The sequence below is a fragment of the Citrus sinensis genome, chromosome 4 (genome assembly GCF_022201045.2).
Source record: "Citrus sinensis cultivar Valencia sweet orange chromosome 4, DVS_A1.0, whole genome shotgun sequence".
NCBI classification, from domain to species: domain Eukaryota; kingdom Viridiplantae; phylum Streptophyta; class Magnoliopsida; order Sapindales; family Rutaceae; genus Citrus; species Citrus sinensis.
In genome coordinates, this window is record NC_068559.1 from 14,695,695 (window position 1) to 14,718,774 (window position 23,080).

Consider the following 23,080-nt stretch of genomic DNA (forward strand, 5'->3'; position numbering starts at 1 on the left):
TGCAGAATATTAGAAATCGAGGCTAAAACGTAGCACTTTGCCATTTCATTGGCCTTTTGTCATTTCTCATAAAGCCTCCTCTGATTTCTATGAGCATCATCCGCTGGAACTGGGGGGCATGGCTGGGTTAAGACTTATTTATAATTTTCAGCAGTCAGGACAATGAATAGATTTCTTTTCCAATCTATATAGTTCTCTCCAGTGAGTTTGTTTTGACTCAGAATAATAGTAAGTGGGCTCAGGGAAGACATTTTCTGAAAAATAAAAACATCCATGCATAAATAATTTGAAACAATATTCACAATAAATGACAAAAATGCAAAAAAACCATAAATGCATTTTAATTTATTGTAACGATAATCTAGTACTGCTTTGACAAGCTATCCGGTGGGGAAGTCATGTCTATACTTACTAGACCCAATTACCCATTGGATTATTTACTTTCATGTAAAGACATGATAAATAATTATCGTTATCTTTTTGGGCCTAAATTTGTTAACAGAGCTTCGTTGGGAAGATTAATAACAAACTTTAGTTGAGTGTATAACCATTGTTTCAATCTACGTATTTTTCATATCAATAGTCACCGTTGGGGTGAACAGTCGATTGAAAAATATTTCAATTTTATCTTTGAAGAAGTTCATCAAATAAAATATCTAATATATATACCCTCCGTAGGGAGCATCACCGTATCATGAAGTCGAGGTATATATATAATTTTATTATTGAACTAACAATGGAGCCCGTGGGAAAATTATCTTGAATTTTCCCTCTCCCACTCAATATTTTAAAATTGGTTTTTCCTTTTTAAAACATACATATTGTTAATTGCATGCTTCCTATAATATTATCTAGATGATATCAAATATTATTAAGCATGCGCAAATTTCAAACAATATAATGAAATTCATAATTAATGAATGACATGTATCATTATGCATAGAGTGGCACTACCTATTCTATATGACATGTTATCATCCAAAACATAACATATAGAAAAACAATTAAATAATCTTAATTCATGACTTTCCTAATAATGAAAAATACATTAACCCTATGCCTAATCTTCATTGGGCTTCTTGTCAATGTCCATCTTCCATAAGCTTGTTTTTGTTAATGGACTAGGGAAAATTGGGCTTTTAAATTTATAATTGGTCCAATTTTAATTTTGAAAGGAAATAAATAAATAATTAATTTTTTTTATTAAAATAAAACTTTTGGACCAAAAATAAATTTAATGTATTTAATTTTGTCTATGCATTTTTTAATCCATTAAGCCCAATTGAAATTGGGCTTAAAACTAGGATTCTTTAAACCCAAAACGATTTTTGGACTTAAATGCAAAAAATTAAAAAATGTTTCTGCCCAACTGAAAAATATGAAGCTATAGGGACCTCCACGATAAAAATCATGAAACCCTAAAATCACATTTTTCTTTTCCTCTTCTTCCCCAGCCGCCACCAGCACAAAAACCCAGCCGTTGTTTACTGTTTCCACACCGGACAGCCGTAATCGACGCCGGAAAGACACCAACCAGAACGCTCTGCGCCTCCGGCCCACGTTCACGCTGCTGCTTGGGCACTGCAGCTGCTGCTCGCGCGCTGCAGTTGCTGCGTGTGCAGCGCGCGCTGCAGTTGCTGCGTGTGCAGCGCGCGCTGCAGTTGCTGCGTGTGCAGCGCGCGCTGCAGCTGCTGCGTGTGCAGCTTGCGCTGCTAGCAGCGTGGCTGCTGGCCGCTGCGCGCGCTGCTGGCAGCATGTGCTACTGGTCGCGCCCTGCTCGCGCAGCAGCGTATGCTGCTGGTCGCTCGCTGCTGCGTGCGCTGGTTCGTTGCTGCAGTTTCCAGCAAGTTTCCGCAATTTTCCAGTGATGATTCTTCATTGATTTACAAATTCTCAACGCAAATTTTGACTTACAAAATTTTAATTACATTAAAATAAATCAAGAGGGAAACATGGTGATAATAAACCAACCCTCTTGTTACAGATCCAAACGAAAAATACAGTAGAACATCTAACCATGAATTAAGACAAACCAAAACATGCTTTATTCATATATTAAACAAATAATATATATTTGAATAAATTGTGCCACTATAATACATAAATTTCAAGAATGATTTCATACGAAATTCTTATATATTAATATGAGATGGCTCTGATACCAATTGTTGAGGAAAAATCAGGTTTTTAAAATTTTTATAAAACCTTTTGAAGATCGCTCTCATATAATATATAAGAATTCGTATTCTAGAAATCGTACCTTGAAAATCCGAGTTGGCTTTTTCCGCTGAAGTAATTTAGGCTCCTAGATCACGATCTGCCACCACCACTCCTGTTAGATCACGACCCGTCACCACCACGCTTGCTAGATCACGAACTGTCACCAATGATCTTCCAGGTTATGACTCAGGTTCGATCTGCACTTGACGTGTGGGCGCCTTTATCACTACCAAAGCAACTAGCACGAGAAAATTTTTCTCTCAATAATGGAAAGAAAAATCTTATTCTCTGATCTATATAAAGTGGCTTTTTTTTTCTTTAGAGAAAATAAGCCTTATATATCTCCCTTTAGTGAAAACCCTAGGCTCCAAATAATGCCCTAAATAAAACTCACGTTATTTTCTTTTTCAATAGGGGACCCACCTTGTAAAATAACATAAGGCCCCTTATACAAAAGCTAATTAAATGGAGCCTCCCACTAAATGATATATTTAGACTTTTGACCCAAATAGCTAGTTATCTTACTTATTAGTCCAATAGTGGTGCAGTCAATTAAATGAGCTAACCCGGGGATCATTTGGGAACATACAATAGTGGCTACAATAATTAGGCCTGTAATTAAACTAGCCCAATTATTTAATTCCAAATCTACTCCACTAAAAGATTGGAACTGACTTCCATAATTGTATGCTCGAATAATAATTCGTCCCAAGCCACATTTATTTTTTTTTTATTGCACAATCCTTTGTACCACATCGTTAATTAAATTGATATCTCAACTGTCCAATCAATTTAATAACATCTTATTCCTTGATCCTTACTGGTTTTCTCTAATGATCATTTTCAACATACTAAATATGTTGATACACTCTGGCCAGAGAATTCTATGATCAAGTGCCGAAAACCTATCAAGAGATGTGTTGTACAAATTCTATATTGTTAATCCATAACTCCAATACTCATAATTGCTCCCACCAAGATACCGGATAATCTTGACCACAAGGATGTGTCGTGCCCATTGGTAACTCAAATGGAATAACAATTACAATCATGAAATCATAATTAACTCAAGATTAAGATTATAGTAAAATCAATGCCTATGAGATTTAATAAGTCTGACAGTTATTACAAAGTTAATTAAATCTCACATGTGATCCTGTTCAATGTAGTCATACTACATCAATAAATTCATACATGATTAAGACAAATCATTCAATGAATTTATTACAGTCTATACCTAAATAAAGTGCCCAACTTTATTTATCAACTGCGAACTAAATTTATTTAATCATAAGATAACTTGTATTTATGTCTTCTGTGAATCCACATGGTGATCACATAAATACATATAATATGATTAAATGGACTTTAATACAAATATTAATGCAATTAAGATATTTGAATAAAATACCTCATTTATTTTATTAATCAGAAAAATTGTTTATTACTATTAAATAAACACATATGTTTTTAAAGAGCATATTTTACCAACAAGCAACATATTACATTGAAAACGAAGCTGACAAACCTGAGCTGCATTAGAAACTGACCTGTTTTGTTATTGGCTTTAACAAAAAGATATGGTCTTTAGGTCGTCGATGGAACTCAGATCGATACATGGTTCTCATTCAAAATTTCTTAGATATTAGTTGCTAGTTAAGAGGATTTGTGTTTGTGACCTGGAGAGAGCAAGTAAATGAAATGCATGAAATGAAAGAGAAATGCAAGATGAAAGAGGAAAATATAATGCCTGGCATGCATTTACAGATTTTGAATTTTATATCCGACATGCTACAATAATGTAGTTGACAAACAACTCAAGTAGTATGTTCAAAACTTTTTCTTATCTTAGGAGATTATGATTTTCACCTTAGGGTGTATTTGGGATTGAGGTGCTGTAGCTTTTAAGCTACAGCTGCTGTGAAAAAAAAGCTATAATTATGAAACAAAAATTAATAATATATAGTAAATATAAAATTTAAATAATAATTTTGATAAAATTATTAAAGATATAATAAATTTTATATTATACAAGTGAAAAATCATAACAATATAGCTTAAAAGCTACAACAGTTAGTGTTTACCAAACACTTTAGTGCTGTAGCTTTTAAGCTACAACTGCCCAACCTCAATCCCAAACGCACCCTTAGCTTACTAACAGAAGCTTAATGCGCATACAACAGTAGGGGATGTCACGAATTTATTCGTCTTGACCATCTATCTGTAAAATATATCAAACTTCAGGGGAGATTTTCAAAAATTACCCATATTAATATATCCATTTCTTAGCCAATTTCTTTTTGTAGCATTATTGATAAAATTGATAGTATGAACTATGAAGAGTTTAAAAGCTTTGGCATCACAGGAATACCAGCACAATGTCATCAATTTAATATTCAATTTCAAAACACTGGCTTATGATTATTCTCTTTATAATTTTGTTTTAAGAAAGTTTATCTAAATTTATGCATGCTTAGCTATGTGAGCACAAAAACTACTATGTTTTACATTCACCAAAATTCTTAAATCTTTTATTACATTTTTTTCTTAATGAAAAACATGGCTTTAGAAAACGCTAAAAGAAAATGAATTTTTATTTCTTTTTATCCATGGTATTTACTCTTAAGCATATAGACTTATCTAAAAGCCCTCTAAACTAAAATACGATGAAATATTTGTTCGTTTTTCTAAATATTTCTAGAATAATAAAAATAAGATTTAAAATTCTGAGCCGAAGTTATGATCGTGCAAAATTGTTAGGCTAAAGCAGAATTTTCAGAAATTTCCGGTTGCCTCGTTATTTCAACTTTGAACAAGTCTGACGAACCAATTTTGAGGCAAAAAAAGTAACCAATTAACCAATTATACCTAAATGACTGACCAAGTATATGATAATTCTAATGTCTTTTGTGAGTTAGCTAACGGGTCAACTTGTCAGCGAAATGGACTAGCCAATTTCGCATGTATTTTGAATTTCCATGTATTTACAAAAACTCGTTTTATAACCGTTAAAACCATTTTTCTAAAGAAAAAATATTTATTTAAATTAAGAAAAAATTATTTATTTAAATTAAATTAAAGTATTTTTGAGCTATTACTTGCATTTATAAAGATTCACAAACCTGAGGTAAAGCTCGTTACTTTCTCTTAGAAAGAATTGTATTTATGAGATTGTTTTTTTAAAAAATATATTTAAGTTGATTAATATTGAGAGTCTATAGTATTCATAAAATACAAGTTGGGGAAGAGAACAAAATATTTTTTAATTCCCTAATTTAGTGAGAGATAAGAAGAATATCCACTGACTTGATGGGAAAGACTTTGTCAATCTAAAAGTAGCGGAATTAGTTTTAGAGACTTTGCCTGTTTTAATCTAAGCCTTGATTGCTAAACAAGGCTAGAGGATTTTTCAATTCCCAAACTCATTAATGGCAAGGATCCTACAAGCAAAGTATTTCAAGCACACTAATTTTTTTAGAGGCAAATCTGGGGTCAAAGCCTTCATTTATCTGGCTAACCATCTTGTGAAAATTAAATTTTATTTTAAAAATTGACTTGGTAATCATGCTTTCTATGAAGTTTTGGCCCTGAATAATATAGTATTTTCTGTTTTTCTCAAATATTTATAACTATATAAACAAGTATAAGAAATATTAATAAAAAAAAATTAACCCACAATCCTCATCACTGAAAGCTAATCACTATCTTCCACAATCCTCAGTCACACACAGTGACAGAGAGAGATGAAGCTGTCTCTGAAACTCCCAGATGATTCCCAAAACCCACCAATCCTAAAGGCCAAAATACCCATCACCATTTTCAATCAACCTTTCATTTCTTCTCTCACCACCACTACTACAACCACCAAAACCGTCGCCGCCGGCAGTCAACACCTTTCCTTTTCTCTCGGCACCAACTTTCCATCAGGCCCTTCCTTCAAACTCAACTATACACCTCTCTCTACAACGAGCACAAGCACAGCCCCTTTCTCTTTCTCTTTGAAATCAGGCCTTGGTTTGTTTGGTTCACCCCAGGACTCTCCTCTTATCTTCTCTGCCCACTTCTCTCTTTCCTACACAAACCCAACCAATTTCACTCCTGCGTTTTTGCTCCATTTCAAGCCTCAATTTGGCAACTTTTCTCTTCACAAAACTACGTCGTCTTCAAACCCTAATCCTGCAAATTCTGGGCCCCACTTCAATTCTGGATCCCATTTGCAATCTGGGTCACCTTCAAATACTGAGTTTGTAAATAGGTCGATGTCGATTTCGGATGAGTCGTCCGGGTGGCAAGATCTGAAATTGGAGCCGCGTAGTGGCAATGGGAATGGTAGTTTCTTTAATGGGGTTGATTCAATTCGCAGTGATGGAATTGGGTTTTTTAGAGATAGAACGTTGTTGTTGAAAGATGATGATAAAAAAGGTGGCTTTTTAGGTGGTATTGCTGTAAAAGCAAGAACAGTGTTGCCGGTGACTAAAAGGGTAATGATGAATTTGAGGTGGGGAGTGAATTTGCCTGCGGATTCTGAGGTTAAAATGCCATATTTAACCGTGAACAAGATTGGGATTGAGAGGGTTGAGAAAGTGGAGGAAGTGAAAAGGGAGAAGAATATCGAGAGTGATGTGGGTGATTTAGAGTTGTTGAAAGGAATGTGTTTCTGGATGAGAAGAGATTTGGATCTATTGGAGAAGGAAAATAAAGATATGAAGCATTGTTTGGAGAAGATGGCAATGGGGGTTTCCCCAGGGAATTTTCATGGAATAAGTGATAGTATAGGGAAGAAGGTATTTCCATATTCAAATGAGAGTTTTGGTGAGGCAAAAAGCTATGGTGGTGCAAGTGATACTACTGGTAATAAGCTTTATCCAGCATCAAGTGAAAGTTTTGGCGAGTTTGAGAGGCGGAGGAACAAGAAAAATGGTGAAGGGAATGGTCATACCGAATATAAGAAGTCTGTTAATCAGGCTAGTGATTTGGAGTCTCAGTTGCAGAATGCTATTAAGGCTGCTTCCTCTTAGCAAGGTTTGAAATGTTTGCAAATGTGTAATTTCAGCTTTTCCTTTGCCATATGTATAGTAATCAAGTTTTTGTTTTATCTAAAATTCTGCCACTTTCTTAGTTATGTTATTGTAAAGCATTGGACATCCATTGCACTGGTTATGACAATAAATTTTTGTGTATCTTGGCTGTAATTGCTAATATCTTAGGAAAGGCGAATGACTAACTTTTTTCGGCATTGGTTTATTTTGCAAGACTTCTTTGGTTATAGTGTTAGGGCATTTATTATGCATAGCAGATTAGTCTGTAAATTGAGAGTTTTGCTGCTCTACCCTCATATACCAATCGCAAATTTTTGCATTCAAAATGTGAATACATTGAAATTGGTTTTGTGATCTTGTATGCTGAGTGAGCCAGAAGAATGCATTTGGAATACTGGTGGATTTGAAGACTCTTCTGCCTGATGAATGGCTTTTCTTCACTCAGTTAATTAGAAATGTAAATTAGAAATAAAAGAATACCCTAATTGTGCTACAAATTTGGCCTCACCTACTTAACTCTCTTGACTTCAAGCATTCAAGTTTTATTATTACATACATATTCACTGCAGCTAAGTTTTCTTATAATATTCCAGGAACCTGAGATATTTAGTTAGAACGGAACATTATGCTTTATGCAAGCATGAAGTTTTGATTGATATGAAATAGGATGGAAATGACTCGGCATTAAGTCTTAACTTGTCATTGTTCACTTGGACTACCACGGAAACTGACTATGACTTCCCACTTACAAGAAGCGAAGCATTATTTTTGCAGAGTGCAGAAAGTATGGCGTTTGTTCCATGACCACGCTCATGATCTGTGGGACTCTCTGGTCCATACTTCTTGCTTGCTTTGGGTTTTGCCCGGACAAATAATGTTTGAAGTAGCTGTCATAAGTGTGCGGGGTTGCTCCTTGGCTGCAACCATATGCTAAAGAAATGTTCTCATATTAGATTTATACATTCAAGTAAATGCAGTCTTCCAAGATATGTAATAACTGTATGAATTTACTCTCACAATGGTTCTATTGTTGTAATATCAATTGACTGTAATATAGCTTCCTTGATTCGGAAGTGGATTAACTATTAACTAGCAAAAGTCGTGGTAAATCATTGATAATTAATTAAATTGAAGACTATCAATTTATTGTGAGTCAGTCACTACGCGCTAGCAATTCCTAATGCAATTGAAAGATCTGGATTATTCAGAATCATCTTAAAAAATTGTTTTCTATCTTACAATTTTTAAACACGACAAAAATTTTCAACTATTTTATGCCCTATCAATGCCTATAACTAGAGTTAGCAAAATTTCCCAAATCTCAATCAAGATTCAGGATCTTAACCCATTCAAGAAGGAATTTGGTAGAAAATTTGTCCTTATTTACTATTCAGACTAGATTCGGGGCTTAAATTTATATTGATATACTGTTTGGACGGGGTTTGTAACATTTAAAAATTTCGATCAGCATTTTAAATGGGCCAAAATTTGAGTTTTAAAAAATGTATGACAAGCCGGTTTGATAAATCATATATATTTGACATGTCAATCATTTGTGTATGACAGATCATTTTTATAATAATATTTATGACATGTCGATAATATTCATAGACATGCCCTTAATGACAAAATTTGCAACATAAATTCATCTCATTCAAGACAATTCGAATCCAGTTCAAGATGGAAACGGGACATATTTTTGTCCCGATTTATTGTTTGAGACGAGATTCGAGACATTTTTTGTCCTAATTATCAATCAAGATCAACAAATCCTAATCCGTCCCATTCCGTTGCCAAAGCTACCTATAACTTGTAAGGCTTCATTTGATCTTGAAGAATCCAGTTTATGTGATTCTGACAGATTCTATTTTTCATTCATATTGCATTTTGGAAATCCACGATCGATAAAAACAAAATACATATACACTATACATTAGTATTGCAAGATTCTTGCACAAATTGTTGAGGATCTATCTATTTTCCTATTCTAAGAAAATCGAAGGATTCGAAACAACAGATGCTTCAATTGAGCTGGATCTAGGTGGATTTAAAAATTAAAACTAAAAATAGCTGGGCCGGGCCGAGCAGAGCTGGGCCGGATAATAAAAATAACAAAAAAAATTAGAGCTCTATTTAAGGAAGCTGAGTGCAGGTGCAGTGGGTGATAGTGAGATTCGTAAGTGTTAAACCAAGAAAAGAATGGCAAGCCCGACAGCAGCGGCCAGCGGAAGCAGTAGTAGTAGAGAAGGAACGGCAAAAGCAATGGTGTTTGATCAAATTTCTCAGACAATTCAGTCCACTTCCAATCTTCTTCACCTCATGCAACAGTCCTCACCTTCTCAGGTTTCTTTCTTTCTTTCTTTACTGATTGCTTCATAGCCCAATATTTTTCTTATTTGATGATTATTGGAACATGGAAATTCATTCATTCACGGATTGTCTTATTTGATCAATTTTCGCTAATAACCTTTAATTCATGTGGGTTCTTTCTATTCTATGAATATGGAACGTTTAGGCTTAGGTATTGTGTTCAATCATAGCCATGGGGCTGAAATGGTCTTATAAGTTCGAGGATTAACTAATTTTAGTTTGAGCGTTTTGATTGGAGTCACTGTTGGGTAGGCATATTACCTTTGTTGTGTTGGGCACGGTCGTATGGAGTGTGCACGTGTGTGCGCAGTAGCGGTCCCAAGAATTCAATCCAGCAGGGATAAGTTCAAACAATAATATAGTTTTAAAAATTATCAACAAATAACAAATGCCAAAATAAAAATTCGTTAACATATTCAATTCGTTTGCAACTGACCTCGGTATGTTTTCATATATTGAAAATGTTGAAGAATAACCTCATCGTCAATACTACAAAATATATGTTTTTTATTAATAAATACAACGATACTATCATTCGATTATTGATCTCTCAACTGATTTCACAAACATTTTTTTCACAAAATTCATAGCTAAAAATATCTTTTCTATTGTAGTTGTGGCAACTGGTAAAATCAATGCTAATGTCATCAACAGATTTAATTAATGAATAAAATTTATCCTTCTTAGTATCAACTATTTTCTCTTGCTAACTCACCAATCCCTTTCTATCCTGAAAATTTGTTAACAGAACCCACTTCCATAATGTAAACGTCAAGTTGGATTTCAAGTACCACAAGATCTATTGAAGAAAAATCATTTGGATAAAACTCAGCAAGATGAAACAATTTCTCTTTTTTTTGTGCGAGGAGAGTTAGGGCCCTAGGGATTTCAAAACAACAATGTTTCTTTGTGAGTTGGAAGTGTGAAAACAAATATCTGATAATTTATTTACTTTTAAATTTTTGCAGGGGCTTTATGGTAAATCAAATAAAAAATGGGACAAATATCCAAATAAACTTGCAAATTTGGAAAAGCCAAGAATCAGCCCCTGCTAGCCCCAACATGGCACCGCAACTCTCTGTGTGTGAGTGAGAGAAAGATATTATGAAATTCATGATATAAATTAGTGAGTCTCATTAAGAATTAAAATCTGAGAATTTCCAGGTCTTCAGAATTTAAGGAAGCTTCTGCGGTAGAATTGTACATACATAGTATTTCTAGACTATTTGGTGGTTCTAACTCGACTTTCATTAGTGCAATATGTGCTGATTTTTCTATAGATATATGCAGTCGTGATATGTTTAACAATGAACAAGCAAGGGAAATTACGTTTCCGCATTTTGGCTGGCACAGCTTTTTGGTTTAACTAAAATTTTCGATAAGTCACAGAATCTTCTGAATACTAGTGCAATGGATGAACTCTTTGCTGTCCAAACAATGAACTATGTTCTGTCTTAATAGGCTGAATTGCTATCACTAAGGTTTATCGCCCTTGCATTCTCACCAATGTTGGGTGTCTGTGTATATTACATGTCCAACAACTCATTCTTTTACCAATGTTTTGTTTGCACAATAGTTGACTTTGCCGTTCTGTTCGGTTGGGCATGATCACTCATATGCTTATCCTTTTTCTGATTTGCAGGTTCAACTAACAAAGCTCCCAAAGAACCTTCTGGCAAAAACCACCATGATTAAGAATACAGGGCAAGTATGTAAGACCCTCTGAAAATGTAGTCTTGTTTGCAAGATATTCCTTACAAGCCTTTTCATGTCATCCCTTTCTGACACAGGTATTAGAGCAGATGCCTCAGGTTATTTCCTCCCTAGATGCACATGTGGAGAATGGATTACAAAGGTTATATTTCCTAAATCCTTTGTTGTTTAGATCACTGCTGGTATTCAACTGGACCTGCTGCTTTTCATATATCAAAAACTTGCTTTAGTGACTTATGCCTTGTTTGGTATTGAGGTGTTGCAGCTTAAAAATCACAGGTGCTATAGAAAAAAAGCTGTAGCTATAAAATAAAATTTATTTTTTTTTTAAATATGACTTTTAAAAATAATAATTTTGACAAAAATAATAAAGAAATTATAGGGATTTCATCATATAGGTTTTGGGATAAAATCGACTTAGCTTTGAAACCACAGCAGCAGGTGCTTACAAAACAATTTACTGTTGTTGCTTGAAACCTACAGTTGCCCAATCACAATACCAAATAGGGCCTTAGTTTACAGAATCATGTTAAATTAGGTTTTACTTTAACAGATTGCAAGTCATTAGCATGTTATTGAATGAATGGATGTTTCCTACTTTCCTTAAGTTGCCAGTTTGATGTTTCCTGTGTTTGAATGATTTGGGAGTTCATCAAGTTGTAAAAGATCTGCGGAGATGATACAAGTACATGATAAGATAGCCAAACAATATTATGTGACAAATTTGAATTCAACTTAAGGAAATTCATGCCAACCTTCTTGGTGCTGGCTACATGAATCATCTCTGCCATTTAGCAGTTGCACTCAACTCCCAAATGAGAAATTGATATACAATGGCTAAGTCTTTAGATTATACCATCCAAAACCAAACCGATTGTGAGCTGTTGGAATGACCATTTGCAACTAGCACCGAATTTGTTGCACGTGTAATAGTTAAAAGGATACCTTTATATGCATTTATGTATGATTTACAACTAGTTTTTTGGTAACTGTTAATGAACTCAATAGCACCCTGTTTCTGACACCTTTTCCTTATTTGAATTACAAATTTTTCAGTGTTCCTCATCTCAGAACTGTTTCCCAGCTGCTTGCAAATATGGAGAGCTGCCAACTTAGTTCTCTCTCTCAAGCACATTTGCCTGAAAAGGTATAAACCCCATCTCTTCTTAACCGATCTTTTTCTCGGTTAGAGCTTTTTCCATCAATGATCCACTGTTGATTCCCTATGTAATTATATCACTTTAATACTTAGTATTCGAACTGATATTTGAAGGAATCTCAGACAGCAAAACAACCTCCTGAAGTGAAATTGACTGAGAAAGAGTGGAGTGAATTCTACAGAGTTCTTTACTAGCATGCAAATCCTAGTGCTCCGGAGTGATATTTCTTTTTCTTTTTTTAATTCAATTTTATTGCAGGAACCTGAGATGGGAAAACAACCTCCAGCAAAGCATTGACTGACCAAACTTTGGAACCATTCTAGGGAGTTCTTTAGCAGCACGTTAAGACTAAGGCTTTTAATTTGTGCCTAATTAAATCTCAGAGGAATTGGTGCCCAATTCTTTTTTGAAGGAAGTCGATTGATTTGAAGTAAGTTACATCCTATTTAAGGGAGTTCGATTGATTTGAAGTAGGTCCATCTCGAACCCTTGCCGCGTATAGAATGTGGTCCATTTATTCTTTGAATGCAATTTGGAGAACATGTGTATCATGATCTTTTTTGTTCTCCTAACTTTTGAAACTCGTTTTTTCTAGTCTCACTTTTGATTTATATTTAGATGTCATTTTCCTTTTTTAAATCACAGACATGACAAATAAATGTTGACCTTGTACGGACTTCTTATGTGAAACACGCAATTGATAAACAAAACGTGTGTGCTTGTTCTCCTAACTTTTAGTTCCGCCTCGAGAGCATAGGTCTTGTTTGATAGTGAGGTATTATAGTTATTAAATTACAGTTATTATAAAAAAAAATAAAAAATGTAATAATAAAATAAAAGTTAATAATGTGTTGTAAATATGAATTTGAAATAATAATTTTGACAAAAAATAATAAAGATATTATAAGTTTTTTATATACAAGTGGTGGATCAAATTAACTTGACTTTTAAACCATAGCAGTTAGTATTTAGTAAATATTTTTGATTCAATAGGTTGAAAACACTATAAGTGGTTTTTTTATGAGTTTTGATAAAAATAGTGATAGGTAAATTTTTCAAAAATTGTTTATTTTATAAATTTTCTCCATTTTAACAGTAGTTTTAAAAAATAGGTAGGGGATTATTTATTGTAAGCAGTATATTAAATAAGTCATCACAAATCTTTAAAGTTTCTATTGTAATCTTTATATTTTTTTTTTAAAAAAAAAAAGCAATTTAAACCTTTATTTCTATTTTTATAATAAAATTTACCTAATGTGTGTACTCTGCTCTCCAAACTCACAACAACCAAGTAACTCAGTTTACCAAACGTTAAGTTGGTTTCAATTAGTATTTCATTTCTTTCACACAGTAAAAACAATTTATTTTATCAACTACCTCAATGCTAAATTGGCCCGTGCTATAATTTTTAAGATATAATTGTCCAATCTCAAGATTAAGTAGGGTCTTAGTCAAGTGATTTTTAAGTAATTTTTATTTTATTGATCATCCAAGTTTGAAATAAAAAATTTTATATCCATTTCTTATTTTATAAGGTAAAAACTTCTTGAAAATTTTAATTAGGACAATAAAGTTGCTTCTCAAGGCAGCTCATGTGCATGCAACAAAATGTTAAAAATGATCAGTTGTAAAGGAAATTAGGATGAGGCCAAACCATTAGTGACTTCCTAATTCCTATTAGTATAATTGGCTTAAAATGCCACCGTATCTCATACAAATGTTGATTGATTAGCTTACCATTTCTTCCATTTGCTTAGGAGTTGAACTTGTCAAGAATCAGTCATCCCCTAGTTGGTGGAGGACTATCAATATATGTCGGTTCGTGCATAATAAATTCCTTGTCTTTTGTGATTGAAACAAAATCTCACGTTTTTATTTATTTATTTATGTATTTGTTCCTAAACATTACTAAAAGTACTTAATATATACAAGTCAACAACATCAATGTTTAATCTTTATCATGTCATTCTAGATTCGGTCATTCATTACGTCAATTCCATGACTATAAACAATTCATGAATATCATCAAAAAGATATTATTTATCTACTATACTTGAGGAGATTGAGCTTTTAATTATAGCAATGGGGTAAATGATGCATATTGATTTTAGTATGATTATAATAATGTTACATTATTATAAGAGGTAAACGTTTGTTTAATTCTTATATTTTGATTTAAGTGCTTGTTTAGGAGTTATATTTAAAAAAAATGATGCATATTTAGGTGCTTGTTTATTTGTTTATTTCTTTACAACAATCTTGCTAGTAATTATTTATAAATAAATTAATATCAACAAACTTAAAATAATGTCTAATATCCTTACAACAATCTTACTAATAATTGTATACAAAAAAATTAATTTACTAAGTTAATCCTAAAGGTAAAATAATAACAAAAGAATTTACATTACTTTTTATTTTATTTTTAAGGTTAATTTGATGAATCAATATTTTTTCATTAACATCCTCAAGAATATTATTGTAAAGATATTAATAATAATAAAGATAAGAATGTATTGTATTTAATAGTAGGATGTCTTCAAATATTTTAAAAAAATATAATAATTAAACGAGTACTTAAATTAAAGTATAAAAATTAAGTGAGCATTTATCCATATTATACGACTATCATACCTAATAATCTAAAGTATCGTCAAATTGTCAAATTTTATTATCTTTTATTAATTTTTAAAAATTATTTAATGGTATTCAGATCGTGGGGTGCATGTTGTATTTCTATTCTCACAAAAATGCTCTTGTAAAGATGAAGAATTGGCCCTTTTTTTTTTTTACTCTCTTCATTTTCCGCAAGAGTTAAAACTTAAAACATTACAAAAATTTCATCTTTATGGTCCAAAGAATCATGTGCCATTGACTGGCTGACCAAATTGCAGCCAGCCATCACTGACTTTTTGATCCTCCAATAGCAAGAAAACGTTTGTGGTGAAGAAGAATCCACAATCCGTCGCCCAATGGGATTGGATTCTCAACGTGGACCAAAAAATACTAGGAATTGTTCGGTGACGTCCATCATTAATCGCTTTTTAAAAAAGTCCAGCAACTTACTCGCCGCCGTATGTTCATTTATTCTTTCTTGCTTAAATTTTGGCACATGATTTGGGTTGATTGGTACTGTGTTGTTTTGAAAATATATATATATATATATATTATAAATAATATTTTTAAATAATAATTTTAATAAAAAATGACTTTTAAATTATGAGAAATTTTAAGTCCGCCTACTGTATTATACCCACATAATGCATAGATGATGTGCATTTATTTATTTAAAAAAATTATCATGTAATTAGCAGTTATGTTTAATTTATACACACATATCATATATGTATTAAGTAGATGTAGTACAACATAAGTATTCTAAAATATCTCGCAAACCACAATATGTGTTTATTAAACATTTTAGAAATATAGCTTAAGAACTACTACTATCTAATTATAACACCAAATAAGGTCTTTTAATTTCAATATGTTTTGAGTTAATAATTAAAAAAATTTTGTGTTTTTATTTATTTTTCACTCTTATTCAATTATGTAAAATTACCTCCCAACCGCTCCTTCATTGAGTAGTGGACTCCTCTTTACCCTAAAGAATTTGAACATACTGTGTGTATGAAGCATATTTATTTATTTTTTATTCAGTGTAGATTTTCAAACTAGACTTCAAAAACATATTTAGCATTATTTATTATTGGACAGATCAAGCTCAAATATAATACTTGAGATTGAACTTAATACTGTAGATTACAACATCATCTAACTGCATAAGAACAATAAACAAACAAACTTTGTTCGCTACAAATTCCCTATATTAAAAAAAAATCAGTATAATAACTTCACACAATAAAATCTAATAAGATATTGTGCTATGATATTTGAATACTACATTCCAATCAAAAAAATAAAATTTAGCTTATTGAACTAATAAAAATCATAAAGAAAAAGTTGTGGTTATGGTGGAACTGCTCCATCATAAAATATTGATGATGAGTGTTAAATCATATAATAAGTGTAAATTTAATATTTATTTTTATAATCGTACAGTTATGAGCAGCGCTCCACTATGAAATAATTCTAACATAACTCGGTTATTAAAAAGAGGAGAGAGAAAGCGAGCGAAAAACAAAGATACGCCTGCAAAAACTCACCAATAAAGAAACCAATATTAGTAAATTTTTTATTTCAATTTATAATTTTATATGGTATGAATATAAAATGGAATCGATAGCCTTCGTGGAAAGTGAAAAACGGCGCCGTGTTACCCATGGAGTTTCTATAATAGGCCACCTCCACTTGATTGTATATTATATATATATAAATCGAAGAAGAAAAATATTATGAAAATCCAAAGCGACGAAGCAAAATAGCCAAAGAAGAAGAAAAAGCAACCGAAGCTCTCTCTGCCTCCTCACCGTCACCACAAAAACAAAAGGAAAGAAAGAAAGAGAGTGAGTGAGAGAAAGAGAGATCAAAAGGAGAGAGAGCTGAAACAACACAACAGATAACAATGGCTTCGCTGACGATGCCGCGCCCTTCACAATCCACGTCAGCTTCTTGCTCTTCGCCTATCCCCAGTCGCTGTTCTTTCGGTGACCAAAACCCAACTTTTTCATTCAGTTTCAGGGACTCTCGCTCTCGGGTTCACGTCTGTAATGCCGCCGCCGTTGTAAGCACGCCATAATCTCTCTCTCTCTCTCTCTCTCTATATATATATATTGTTGATTATTAATTTTTTATTCTTTTGTTTTTTTATATTTAATTATTTTTTTAAAAAATATTGTTACAGAGATGTGACATGGCTGAGGCATTGAATTTTCCAAATGGGAAGCCTAATATTCCAGTTCTAAACGAACGGACGCTGCCCAAATTTTTGGAAACGGCGCGTATGGAGAAAACTGTCAACAGAACTACAAATAACAGGATCAAATTGTTCTCTGGCACCGCCAATCCTGCTCTTTCCCAGGTACTTTTGTTTAGTTTTAATTGCATTTAGCTCTCTTTTTAAAGGGTGATCTAAACTTGAAATTTACCTTGTGTGTTATGTTTCATTCGAATGTTGGACTGCGTATCAAGAATGAAAAATATCAAAGTTCCTGTACTAGCTGTTTCTTATAGTGTTGAAACGAACTTCTTGTTGTCCATTTTGATTAATTTTCCTTATAAAGCAGGCTTATCCGGACTTCCAAATGTCTAAAGTCGTTTGAGTAATACTATTGGAAACAGAATTACTGGTTTTCACAATTAAGAGATCGGAACCTCTCTATTCAAGATGGTGTTTCCCAGGTGTCAATTCTTTTTGGAGTTTCTAGTATCCTAAGAAGAGTTTCTGTTCAAAACATGTCGTGGCTTGGTGTTGCTAATCACCCAGATGCTATTTAAATACACAGTTTTATTGGATTTCCATCTATAAGTTGTTAATGGGCAGACCAACCTTACTTATATTATGAAGTGCACAGTGCAGTGTGATAACAACGTTCATACTATACTTTGTAGTTACCTTTGGATGGTAGAATGTCCTATTTTAAACTTTCATTCATCTTTATTACAAGGATTCAGCTCTATTGTTGATGTTTATGGTCAGTTATGATTAGGTGTTCCTATTCTAAGGAATTTTATTAAACATATTGTTAACTAAAATGCTTTCAACTGAAGGGATGGCTGGTCCCTTGCTATTTATGTATGTTACCATCAATATAAGATGATTTGAAAATCCATTCAAATTCTTTGTTATAACTACCGTTATTAATCTAAAGCCATCAGATACCTACTTTGTGAAATTTCATGAGTTGTTTTCCTTCTTCTTTTTTTTTTTTTTCTCCTTTAGTTTTTCTGCATAATCCTTTTCAGGACAATATTAGGGACATCAGCTATGGAGTCAAATTGCAAATACTTACCCTTGTTAAACTGTCATCCTAATGTTAGCTTTTCACAACTTGTACCATTATGGTAATGTTGGCAAATAGAGCTTTCGTAGTTTCCTTATATATTTTTCATTAAAAAATTGCATTTTTCTTATTTTCTGTGGTTTGTAACGTAGTACAATTCTTTCCCAAAAAATATACGTAATAATCTTAGCTATATGAAAGATGCTTGCAATTATTTGTTCCTTCCAAAACTTCGCTTTTCCAAATTTTTTTTCCTTAAGGAGTATAAGTTTCTTCTAATACTTAAAACCTTCATTTTTGACAACTATGTATTATTGTTTCCTAGGAAATTGCTTGCTACATGGGCGTGGAACTGGGAAAGATCAACATAAAGCGATTTGCTGATGGTGAAATTTATGTTCAGCTGCAAGAGAGTGTTAGAGGATGTGATGTTTATTTGGTGCAGCCCACCTGTCCTCCGGCAAATGAAAATCTCATGGAGCTTTTGATAATGATAGATGCGTGTCGGAGAGCGTCAGCCAAGAATATCACAGCTGTGATTCCTTACTTTGGATATGCTAGAGCTGACAGAAAGGTGTGTAATCTGCCAAAAAAATTTTTTTTAAATATCTTGGAGGTAACAGATTCCAAAACTGAAAATGGAAATTTGACATACATTTGAGTGATGGAATAATTTAAAGATCTGATGAGCTCCCTATATCAATAATGCCCTAGACAATTGGATGAGCAGCTGCTCAATATCTTCTCTTTGTCTTTTGAAGTTGCATTGAAAGCAAGACAATGATATTTTGAAAATATTTCTGTTCGTAGATGCTTATGCATTATCTTTCTTGTATGGGTCTATATATATTCTTTCCAGACTCAAGGGCGAGAATCAATTGCTGCCAAACTCGTCGCAAACCTTATAACAGAGGCAGGTGCTGACCGTGTTCTTGCTTGCGATCTTCACTCAGGGCAATCCATGGGTTACTTTGATATTCCAGTGGACCATGTATACTGTCAGGTAATCAGGACAAAATTTTATCCTGGAGTAACTGATTTACTATCACTCAATGATCAGAAAGAGTATTTTTCTCTGACTTTGTTATGATGGTTTATCCTCTGCACTCTAGCCTGTGATTCTTGATTACCTTGCTAGCAAGACGGTTTCTTCTAATGATTTGGTGGTGGTTTCACCTGATGTCGGTGGAGTGGCAAGAGCACGTGCTTTTGCCAAAAAGTTATCTGATGCTCCTTTAGCCATAGTAGATAAAAGGCGTCATGGACACAATGTTGCAGAGGTAATTACTGTACTACAACTCTGCTCACATTATGTTTCCTCTTACAATTTTCATTTTTACACATTTTCTAGAAAATGTTGAAATCAGTTGCAATGATGTTTGCTTCAAATTGCTTTTGTACTGTCCCTTATGAATTCTTTCACCCCTAAAATCTCCAATGTCTATGACATGTTAACAGTTATAAACTGTTGTCTCAATAACTTGTTTGCTAGGATGCAGATAAATGTTGTGGTTTAATTTGTGGACTACTTTGAATATAATTTAGTTTTGTCAAAATGGAAGTATCACTGCTGTATTGTCCATCACAGAGTGACAGTTGTCCTATTGTTTGTGTGCATGTTCATTTCTTCCTTTACTGCTAACTTCTATAGACATATGTTGATGGAAATGAATATTTGCTCTTCTTATGTTATTTATTCTTTGGTAGGTTATTACATCGTTCACATCCTCATTATGCTTAATATTTATACTTCAGGTGATGAACCTTATTGGCGATGTAAAAGGAAAAGTTGCAGTAATGGTGGATGACATGATTGACACTGCTGGTTGGTGAACTAAACTTCATTTCAATCTAGATCATAGACCAGTAACTATGATTGGGAATGCAACTTTAATCTTGGAATATTTCTTGCATTTGTTTCTCATATTTATGTATTTGAATTTCTGGGTTGGATTTTGTAAGCAATGAAATAAAATAGTCGATAATCAATTCTTTTGGTGCTCTGTTAACCTGAAGTGTATGTGGGTGATAGGGACTATTGCAAAAGGTGCAGCTCTTTTACATCAAGAAGGGGCCAGGGAAGTTTATGCATGCTGCACGCATGCAGTTTTCAGGTACCAACTAAATTTATTGGCATTTAATCTTTTATTATGTTACTCTGCAAGCATACTATTTCCCATTCAAGTTTTTTTTTTTTTCCCTTTTCTTTCCAAGAATTTATTAAATTTCTTTCACTTGATCAACTTGGAGTATTTTTGAATCTGCTGTTAGTATACTCCCTGTTAGTTTGGTATGGTTAAGGAGCTCTTGATTCTTCTTAGAAGCAAAAGCCTGAGTAGCTAATGCTCTTCTGGGAAGAGAGATAAATTAAGGCTACGTTGATGGGACCTTTTGGGAAAGATTCTGTTATTTTCCAAGCAGAAGGTCTGCTTTGATACTAACTAGAAGTTGCTATCTGGTGCCAGCTTATTTTGCACTGTGAAATGTTTAACTCCATCTTATGATCTTTCTCTCTCCCTCCAACCCAACACCCCCCCCCCCCCCCCACCCCCCCAACAAAAAAAACCGACAAAAACACCCCTCCTCTTATTTCCGATGACAACTTGTAGGAATGTTCCATGACTACTTTGTAGTTCCTTTCTACACCTGATGACAAGTTGAAGTGAATTTTCAAAGTAAACTATTTAAAAAATGCCATTAGTTAGTATTGGTTCCACCAAAGTCAGGTATTGAGAGGGATGCTCTTGAGTTGCAGGTTGGATTACAAATCATAAATTTATCAACTTGATCTCTTTTGACCCATTAACATTCCGACAAATAGATTAGATCGCAATTCTGATTCTTTTGCCATCACCTTCTGATACTTCCTTGGTCGAGCATCTATTCAACACCTGATGATGAGGAGAGGGTGACAGCCCCTAACTAGAGGAAGAACCTCGGGGTATCAAGCCAGACGAAAGCGGTGAGATGGAGACTTTTATACTATCTATTTCAAATTCTCATCTTTTGCTCACTTCGGAAAGAGCGGACGGAAAGGGTAGGTCTTTGCTCTATCTGCTTCTTCCTCTTCCCAGGAATGAACAATAAAAAAAAAGGATTTTCTTATGTGGATTTTGTAGTGGCATCTTAGTCGTGTAGACTGTTGAAAAATGAAAACTTTAAAAATGTTCCAAATGTTTGCATTGATCAGACTCTTCTTTCTTGCATATTTTACCACTATACGCCATATTATTTATTATGAATGGATATGCAGATTAAAATTGAATTTTTATTTAGAATGCGTTTCGTGTGAACTTTATAATTGTTTCTATTTTATCACAGCCCTCCTGCAATAGAGAGGTTGTCAGGTGGCCTGTTTCAAGAGGTGATCGTTACAAATACAATCCCAGTGGCAGAGAAGAACTACTTCCCTGAGTTGACTGTTCTTTCTATAGCCAACCTGTTGGGTGAGACTATATGGCGTGTTCACGATGATTGTTCCGTAAGTAGCATTTTTCAATGAAGTCAGGGAGATATCGAGTGATGGTAGCTGCTTCAACTGGTAAAAGGCGTAGAATCGAGTAGGTCTCATATCTTTAGGTAGTCTAGCATAAGGGGAAAATTAATCTTATATGCTTTCTCATTGTTTAATTTTAATTTTCACTACATTTTTATTTGGCATTAAAGTTTCATCATGAATGATGATTCCCATTTAATGGATTGTCTTACATCTTTTATAATAATTCAATTGCAAATGTATCTTAAAGATTTGGATGGCTCTGCACTGAACTAGATAACATTTGCTTCTTGGATTAGATTGGGTATCTTGAGGGGTGGGAATCCTAAGATTGGACATGTGGAGTGGTAGTGAGAGTAGGTTGTTTACTTACACTAGAATGATAAGAATCATAATCTTATTTATATGTTTATTTTGTCTTGGATTGGAAGTGAATTTTTTTAAATTATAATTTTATCTTCATTTAAAAGACGGTAATTTTTAATTACAAAGTGAATCAAAAATATATTTATCAAATAATTATTTATTTTGTTATTATTTTTAATTATATAAATTAATAATTATTATTAATATTCTTAATTATGTATATCATAATTTTTTATTAATTTAAATTTTAATTATGTAAATTAAAAATTATTGATAAGAACAAAACAAATGAAACATTATTATTAATATTTTCTTTAGAATAAAATATTTATTATTATTAATTATTAATATCAAATAAATATAATACTATTAAAATAAAAAATAATAATAATATTATATTTGCAAATAAAGATAGTATAAGGTATTATTATTAATTCTCTACGAATATAATAATATTATTTTTAAATAATTTTAACTTGGATTACATATTTATTTTAACTACATATAATAATATTATAGTTTTTTTAAGAGATAATAATATTATAGTTAAATAAGTTTAATAATATTATTTTTAGTAAATGTAATATTATTTAATAATATAATTATATTATTTAAATAAATATAATATCATTCTTTTTAAGTGAATCTAATATTATTTTATTTTAATAAATATAAATTGTATTAAATTTTATAAAAGAAGGGTAAAAAAGGAAGATCAACTTCCACCTCCTTATGGGAGTGGGAATTTCACTTCTCACTCTAAAACTAAGTGGGACTTACAGAACAAAATTTTTACTCTCCTCTTTAAATAAG

At 32.8% G+C, this 23,080-nt stretch overlaps 3 protein-coding genes across 5 annotated transcripts; all 3 read left to right on the forward strand.

Moving 5' to 3' along the window:
• Nucleotides 1-5,963: 5,963 nt before the first annotated feature.
• Nucleotides 5,964-7,238, forward strand: LOC107177879 (uncharacterized). Its single transcript, XM_015532401.2, has one exon. It carries the CDS (start codon nt 5,964-5,966, stop codon nt 7,236-7,238), a length of 1,275 nt encoding a protein of 424 aa, XP_015387887.2.
• Nucleotides 7,239-9,408: 2,170 nt separating this feature from the next.
• LOC102610923 (tobamovirus multiplication protein 2B) lies at nt 9,409-13,233 on the forward strand. Of its 3 annotated transcripts, none has more exons than XM_025100873.2 (6): nt 9,409-9,602; nt 11,272-11,337; nt 11,420-11,484; nt 12,399-12,489; nt 12,616-12,665; nt 12,761-13,233. In XM_025100873.2, the coding sequence occupies exons 1-6, from the start codon at nt 9,459-9,461 to the stop codon at nt 12,801-12,803; spliced, it is 459 nt and encodes a 152-aa protein (XP_024956641.1). In that variant the 5' UTR covers nt 9,409-9,458; the 3' UTR covers nt 12,804-13,233. The 3 variants fall into 3 exon arrangements, with proteins under 3 accessions (XP_024956641.1, XP_024956642.1, XP_006485419.1); XM_025100874.2 differs by having other exon boundaries at nt 12,625-12,665; XM_006485356.4 differs by lacking the exon at nt 12,616-12,665 and having other exon boundaries at nt 9,411-9,602.
• Nucleotides 13,234-16,844: 3,611 nt separating this feature from the next.
• LOC102610613 (ribose-phosphate pyrophosphokinase 1) lies at nt 16,845-22,154 on the forward strand. The gene is made up of 8 exons (XM_006485354.4): nt 16,845-17,186; nt 17,307-17,483; nt 18,731-18,979; nt 19,265-19,408; nt 19,518-19,685; nt 20,161-20,230; nt 20,438-20,519; nt 21,727-22,154. Exons 1-8 carry the CDS (start codon nt 17,028-17,030, stop codon nt 21,905-21,907), a joined length of 1,230 nt encoding a protein of 409 aa, XP_006485417.1. The 5' UTR covers nt 16,845-17,027; the 3' UTR covers nt 21,908-22,154.
• The last annotated feature ends 926 nt before the right edge of the window (nt 22,155-23,080 follow it).

Excerpts from the sequence above, each read along its gene's own strand:
- LOC102610923 (XM_025100873.2), top strand. The coding sequence starts at position 9,459 with ATGGCAAGCCCGACAGCAGCGGCCAGCGGAAGCAGTAGTAGTAGAGAA. Across the intron at positions 9,603-11,271 it reads AACAGTCCTCACCTTCTCAG|GTTCAACTAACAAAGCTCCC; the intron begins GTTTCTTTCTTT and ends TCTGATTTGCAG. Across the intron at positions 12,666-12,760 it reads GTGAAATTGACTGAGAAAGA|GAACCTGAGATGGGAAAACA; the intron begins GTGGAGTGAATT and ends ATTTTATTGCAG.
- LOC102610613 (XM_006485354.4), top strand. The coding sequence starts at position 17,028 with ATGGCTTCGCTGACGATGCCGCGCCCTTCACAATCCACGTCAGCTTCT. Across the intron at positions 17,484-18,730 it reads CCAATCCTGCTCTTTCCCAG|GAAATTGCTTGCTACATGGG; the intron begins GTACTTTTGTTT and ends ATTGTTTCCTAG. Across the intron at positions 20,231-20,437 it reads TGACATGATTGACACTGCTG|GGACTATTGCAAAAGGTGCA; the intron begins GTTGGTGAACTA and ends TGTGGGTGATAG.
- LOC107177879 (XM_015532401.2), top strand. The coding sequence starts at position 5,964 with ATGAAGCTGTCTCTGAAACTCCCAGATGATTCCCAAAACCCACCAATC.